This window comes from Cynoglossus semilaevis, chromosome 12, assembly GCF_000523025.1.
Source record: "Cynoglossus semilaevis isolate Cse_v1.0 chromosome 12, Cse_v1.0, whole genome shotgun sequence".
Taxonomy (NCBI): Eukaryota; Metazoa; Chordata; class Actinopteri; order Pleuronectiformes; family Cynoglossidae; genus Cynoglossus; species Cynoglossus semilaevis.
Window position 1 is genome coordinate 16,952,430 of NC_024318.1, and position 6,908 is coordinate 16,959,337.

At 41.2% G+C, this 6,908-nt stretch overlaps 1 protein-coding gene across 1 annotated transcript in view; it reads right to left on the reverse strand.

Moving 5' to 3' along the window:
• Window positions 1-6,908, reverse strand: part of piezo1 (piezo type mechanosensitive ion channel component 1 (Er blood group)) — a 60,596-nt gene that overhangs the window by 7,504 nt on the left and 46,184 nt on the right. The window contains exons 38-44 of the mRNA XM_025060967.1: window positions 3,941-4,129; window positions 3,619-3,819; window positions 3,289-3,529; window positions 2,551-2,701; window positions 1,688-1,835; window positions 507-659; window positions 251-312 (exon numbers count right to left, since the gene is read on the reverse strand). Of these exons, the coding sequence (XP_024916735.1) occupies window positions 251-312; window positions 507-659; window positions 1,688-1,835; window positions 2,551-2,701; window positions 3,289-3,529; window positions 3,619-3,819; window positions 3,941-4,129 (1,145 nt within the window). The remainder of the gene's footprint in view (window positions 1-250; window positions 313-506; window positions 660-1,687; window positions 1,836-2,550; window positions 2,702-3,288; window positions 3,530-3,618; window positions 3,820-3,940; window positions 4,130-6,908) is intronic.

A 6,908-nucleotide genomic window follows, 5' to 3' on the forward strand; every position in this document is an offset into this window, starting at 1 on the left:
CTTGACTTGGATTCGACTCGGACTTTGCCTATTTTGACTTGAGACTTGATTCGGACTTGAGTGCAAAGACTTGAGACTTGCTTGTGACTTGCAAAGCAATGACTTGGTCCCACCTCTGGTATCTTGTGCATATCCACAAACCAGAGGTATTAGAATTTTGCAAAGCTACCTTGTGTATAATAATAATAAACATAACAATGACAAAAAAAACAATAACCGATAACAAAAACACGGTAGGCATTAAACCCACCTTTCAGTTACAGCAGGCAATATGAAGAACATCCACAGATGAATTCCAAACACAAGAATTACCTAGTGGACAAAAGGAAAGATGTGTTTTAGGTTTAGGTTTTGGGTTTAACAAGGTTGTCTAGCTACAAACATTTTTAAAAAAAATTGCATTAGACTTAGTCTTAAAAGGAAAAATCTCTCTACATCTGTTTGAACTCTCACTCGTCCATCAATATTAAAATGGCTACTTAAATATCTGGAGAGAATAGTCGCACCTGGAAGATGAGTTTTCCTAGGACAGTTTTGCGCAGGTACAAGGCTCTGTCGATAATCATGGTGCTGAACTGAATGAGCAACATCACCAGAAAGGCCTCGGGAACCTGATCCTCTGACAGAGAGGAGGCGATATCAGCGGCTGCACTGTGTTTCTGAGAGGATGAAAGGAATCACCATCAATATCGGTTCAATAAAGCTGATCGGTTCTGACGATGCACTGAAAGCTCAGTGGATATGCGCTTGTCTACTTTCACCTTAGGCTGAATTGTCCAGCCCAGATCCCCTAAGCTGTGCATCTCGCAATCATTCACACCATGACGGCACATGTGAAATTGAAAATGTGTTTATTTAGTGGGCTATTTCTATCTAATACATACTCTGCTGCTCAGAATGGACCACAGATGATGGGTGACTTATGAGAGGCATTTATCTATCTCACTATTATTTTTACAATAATTTTTTTTTTTTACGGCTCTGACTTCTAAGTATGCACGGCAGAATTTAATTTCTAATTAAAATCGAATTGGAATTAGAACCTTTGTTTGAACAAACTACAAGTTAAAAAGGCATGGGAAATGATCCTTTTTGTCAAAATATATTGAACAATGACACTGATTACTGTGTGCGTATCCTAAAATATATATAAAAGGGCTACTGTCCTTATATATACATATGTTTATATTTATATATTTCTGTGCATATATAAACATATAATATAGACTGTATTAACTTTTTACACACACATTATATGCACAGTAGAGTTGTGTAATGGAAATAGAAGATATGCATATTATGTAAATAAGTTAAATACACGACCATGAAATACAATGTAAAATACAGACGAGGGGAGATGCTGAGAGATGCTACAATGCGCGAGCCAATCAGCATGAGGAACACAATGCCGTGTTTGATCCCCAAACAAAGGTCAACAAAGCTACCAGTGATGTCTTTTGGTTTATTTTTGCTATATTTTCACTGTTCATTTTTTGGTTAGAAAATTTTTTTTTATCACAAAAACAATGAAAATATTGTAAATATTTACTGTAAAACTCTTGTGAGATTGGAATAAAAAGAAATCTGCGACGTACCGAGGGAGCGAAAGGACAACCGCAATATAAAGAGGGAACTGCTGTGTCAGTTTAAATAGAAAGTTGAATCAATTATTTAATCTATGTCTTACTCCAAATGCCCAGAAGCCAAAGATGATGACGATGAAGTCTATGACATCAGTCAGAAACATTAGGGCATAAACATCAGTGGCAGCCCGATATTCAGCATGGAGGATGTCCCTGAAGAAGTCCTGAGTTGGCCTGTAAACTTTCTGAATCCTGCAGAGGAAAAACAGCCAGTGTCCACTGTGTAAGTATCCATTTTAGGTAATGTTTCAACACTTACGAAGGTTATTAATCGAAAGTAATTAAATCAGTGGTTCTCAATTATTTTCTGGCATGCCCCCTTGGGGACAGAAATATTTTTACGGCCCCCCTTCCACCAACCCACACCCCAACGAATTGAAATAATTGCAAAATAGAACCTGATAACATGTACCGGTACATTTCTATCTGAACAAACTACTGTATGAGTTGCTGCCACCTAGTGACTGGAGGCTTGTTATCATTCAAGCATTACAGCAGTAGTACACTAGTACACAGTGAGCTATATTCCATTGGAAGCCCCTCATGCCCCCTCTCGGCACCGCACTGCGCCCCCCCCTGGGGGGGCCCAGGGGGTGCAAGTCCCACCAATTGAAAGTACTGAGTTAATTATTCAGTTTGGTTTGATCAACCACATTTTCTTTTCTTTTTTTTTTCAGTTTGGTCACTAAGCTTTGATTCATCCTTCTTATTATACGTCTGGAACAAAATAAAATAAATACCAGATTGAATCATTTGATCTAATACTACAGTATGTGCAGGTTGTTCAGATTTTGATTTATAGTTTTTATTGGACTGTAGAAAATCTTAAGAATCTAAAATGTGCCTTTTAGGACTGTCTCTGTCAGACACGATGTAGTGATGAATTATACTGCGGTAGTTGACTCACCCAGAGATGAGAGTGTGTTTGATCTTACGCCCCACAGCCATCAGTCTCTGACTGGCAGCTTCTCCCCTCCTGCCTTTCTGTTTCTTTTCCTTCTTTTTCTCTGCGTCTGCCTCTGAGCCATCGGCTGTGCCATTCAATGGAACAGGCTGAACTAAAAGCAGCGAGGAGTAGCCAGAAAAAAAAACAATTAGACATCAACTTGCAAATTGCATCGACTGATCATATGCACTGTAGAACGCTGAGAAAACTGACAACTACTCGGGTTATAAAACACTACAGCATGTGCAGTTTACCAGAGGTGGGACCAAGTCATTGCTTTGCAAGTCACAAGTAAGTCTCAAGTCTTTGCACTCAAGTCCGAGTCAAGTCTCAAGTCAAGACAGGCAAAGTCCGAGTCGAGTCCAAGTCAAGACTGAAAAGTGTCAAGTCAAGTCCCAAGTCCTGCCGTTTCTGTTTCGAGTCCTTTCTAGTCCTTTTCAAACAAAATAACAATATATTTACACAGATCACTTTGGGTTTTGGAGAAAGTATCAAGTCTCGTCGAGTCAAAGGGCTCGAGTCCAAGTGAAGTCACGAGTCACTGATGTTAAAGTCCAAGTCGAGTGGCAAGTCTCTTTACATTTTGTCAAGTCGAGACTAAAGTCATCAAATTGATGACTCGAGTCTGACACATTTTTTCCTCGAATCGATGATTCAATGCCTACTTTCCTATTCAAACAACAAATTATTTACACAAACCTTTGCTGCTCTCTTTTTTGGGTCGTTTGGATTTTCTGCGAAAACGAATTTCACTGCTTTTCTTTGGAACTTCCTTCTTCATCGGTTCACTTTTTCCCTCCCTCTGATCCTCCATTGGCATGCTGGGAAAACTTAGAATGTTCTGTTCCTCTATTGACCCCATAGGTGCTGGTGCGGTGTCAGGGGATGGCGCCGTTTCAGAAACAAGGCTGACACCCGGGTCAACATTGTTTGCATTAACCTGCAGTGGTTTGAAAATAGTCCAGTCTCATTTACCATGACGGTACAGCCTTTGTTAGTAGTCATATAAGAAGTATAGTTACTACCCACCATCTCAAGTCCATCCTCTTCAGGCATTTCAAGGTTGTCCAGGGTGGATGAAGATGTAATCCTGCCCTCTACTTGCTCTTCATTTTCTCCTCCTGTCCTTTCAGGATTATCTTCTTCATTAGATTTCCCTTCATCTTTGCAGCTTTCCGATAAAGGAGTCTCCTCCTCAAGGGGGCCCTCATGGTCCCAGAGACCATAACGCTGTGTCAAAATAGATGTTGGCTAATCAGGTTTTTTCAAAGAGAAAACAAACAACAAAAAAACAGCACAAATAACCCTCACTTAACTTGTTGTTCTGTACTCTTTATAAACAGAAACTCACCATTAGCAGGGACCTGTGGAAGAAGAGGGCTAGCAGCTGAAGAAGGTCATATTTAATGTAGTTGTCTGTCTTCTCCAGACCCAGGATGCGAGGTGGGAAGAAAGGTTTATCTTCATTTAGAGTCATCTCGTAAACACTGTTCCAGGGGAAGAATCCAAACTGGAAAAGGTATTTCACCACCACCATCACCTGGAACAACCGCAGACAGAGCAATAAGCCTACTCAATCAGGCCACCGTTCCACCGAGTAATGCATTCCTAATAATGTATAATATCACTATAATTTCTTACTCTTTTTTCCCCAGGGATCGGCACAGCAGATCATCTGCCTTCATCTCACCCTATCCACTGCCTCCTCTTCTTTGAACCACTCAAATCTCCAACATCCATGAATCTCTTGTGAGGTCTTCCTTCCCTTTCTTTCCTAGCAACTCCATCTCTAACATCCTTTGTCCAGTATCCTCAACACATAAACCAAACCATCTCAACCTCACCTCTTCAACTTTATTTCCAAGCTGCTAACTGTCCCTCTGATCTGCACAATTCTTAAAAAAAACCTGTAATTTCCGGACTATTGAGCCCATCTGAATATAAGCCACAAATTTAAAGAGAAATTAATAATTGTACATATAAAGGGCCGCACTTCTCTATAAGCCACACGTGTCCATGTTGTAACATGGTATATTTCCACAGAAATATTTTCTTTTCATTTATAACTAATTAATTTAAATAAATGTTTTTTTTCTTCTGAACAGTGCCTGTAACATGGCTGGTTACATGTTAGCTCTTTCTCCTGCTTCGGAGCCCCGACCGTAGTTGGAATGTTCAGGGGAGACTTAGTGATCTGCTAAGTCTCCCCGCAGCCAACATCTTTGAAGCTAGGGCCGAAGCTAACATTAGCTCCAGGGCTAACTCCCTTCACTTTGTGCTTGTCCGCAGCAGAGGTAAACAGAAATAAGGAAGTTTGGGTCTTTATTATCAGCCACACCGAGCACAACAGAACATAAACAGCGTTTTAACTCCTGTATAACCAACAAACTGCTCACAACTTTCGCTACCGCTCTCTTTCTCGCGCGTCCCCTACGGACAAATACGCACACAGCCATTCACAGACAGACATATGCTACTAGTATAACACACAGTGGCCCACCAGAAAAGTCATTAATTGCTAGTGGTATCAACTTCGTTAGTCCCTAAAAATCCAGAAATTAGCCGCATCATTGTTTAAGCCGCAGGGTTCAAAGTGTGTGAAAGAAGTAGCGGCTTATAGTCCAGAAATTATGCAAACATAAAAAAACCAGAAAGCAATACAGAAATCCCATAACCAAACAGCCAATGAATATAAGAATTCAAGATAAATTAATACAGACAGAGTGGTAGTGACTATAATAACAATTACCATGAATTATATTTTAATAGATAGATAGACAGACAGACAGAAAGATGGAAAATCCCTCAGGAGTTCCCGCAGGGAAATTAAGGCTCCAGCAGCAGCAGCATTATAAGAAAGGCAGAGGTAAGACTGCTGTAATCACATCAATACTGCCAATCTACAAGACTTCCTCCTATTAGGAGGTCATGGAAGGTTTCGGAAGGTTTAGTAATATAATTTAGAAAGGGAGACCAGATCTTTAAAAATGCTTCTCTTTTCTTTTCATCATTGATCTGCTCATCTCTAATCTGTCCAACCTGGTCCCTACCAGTGAAACTCTCAGCTTTTTCATCTCTGTCTTTTTGTCTATTAGACTGTTTCTAAACCACACATCATAGCAGGTCTCACTATTGTCTTACAAATCCTCCCTTTCGGGTTGACCCTAGATATGTTTGGGCACTCACCATTACTACTTCTACGCCTTACATTATTTATCACCATCCATCCATCCATCCATTTTCATCCGCTTATCCGTTACCGGGTCGAGGGGGCAGCAGTCTCCATGACCGCCACCCAAATCACATTGCATCGTACCAACCCCCCTGAACCTTCCTGCGGGAGGTGAGTCCGCTAGAAGGTACCAACTGCCCTAACTGGGATTCAATCTTGCCCAAGAGGTGAACCCTGGAGTTCCACACCAATGACAGAGACATTGCCTCTGGGCCAAAGCGCCATTATTCTTTATCACAATAATAAAAATAAATTTGTCCTATATTGATCCCATATTTGGGAAATTGTTGTGTTAGCAGCATATATGCTGTTAACAGGCGGCAGCCTAGCAAGCACCAAGCATGGGGTTCCTCTGGGAATCGAACCCAGGACTCTCTGCTATCTGCTTCCGAGGCAGGCATGCTAACTGCTACACTATAGAACCTATAGTGGTTCTCTATTATTATCTGTCATTAAAGCTTGTGCAATCAAGATGGCCCCTGCCAATGAGGAGGTGATTGGAAATTTCTGATCGATCACGGTCTGCTTGTGACGTCAAATCTGACTACCCTCTACTCAAAACACTAGCGAGAGTGGGCTACAATGTCAACATGAGCTTAGCAAGAAATCAGTGTAACGTAAGCTGTAATCACAAGCACAGCTACCGTTGCCACAATTGTAGATTGTTAGCTTTAAATGAACTTGCTAGCATTAGCTGAGCTGGCTTATTTGACCAATACTTGTCATGAGCAAAGTTGACACTGCGTCTCACATAAATGTACAATTACGGGGTACCTCAGCATTCATGCTTTTAAGTAAAACACTTCTAAGTGTACTATGTAATGCAAAACGTTAGCTGAGCAGCTAAAGCAAGTGAAGAGTTTCGTATCCAGGCCAGGGAAGTTGACAAGCTAAAGCTAATGCTAATTCAAACCTGACCATCAATGCACGACTGTTAAAAACAAAACTATTGCGCAAACAAACGTCAGCTCTGAGGCTACATGCCCCTCCGTTATCTCACCTGGGAGTACGGTTTGAGTTCCTTCTCACTTCCTCATCCACAGGGCCGGTGACAGGAGCCCCGGGCCCTGCGGACAGCCGCTCGAGG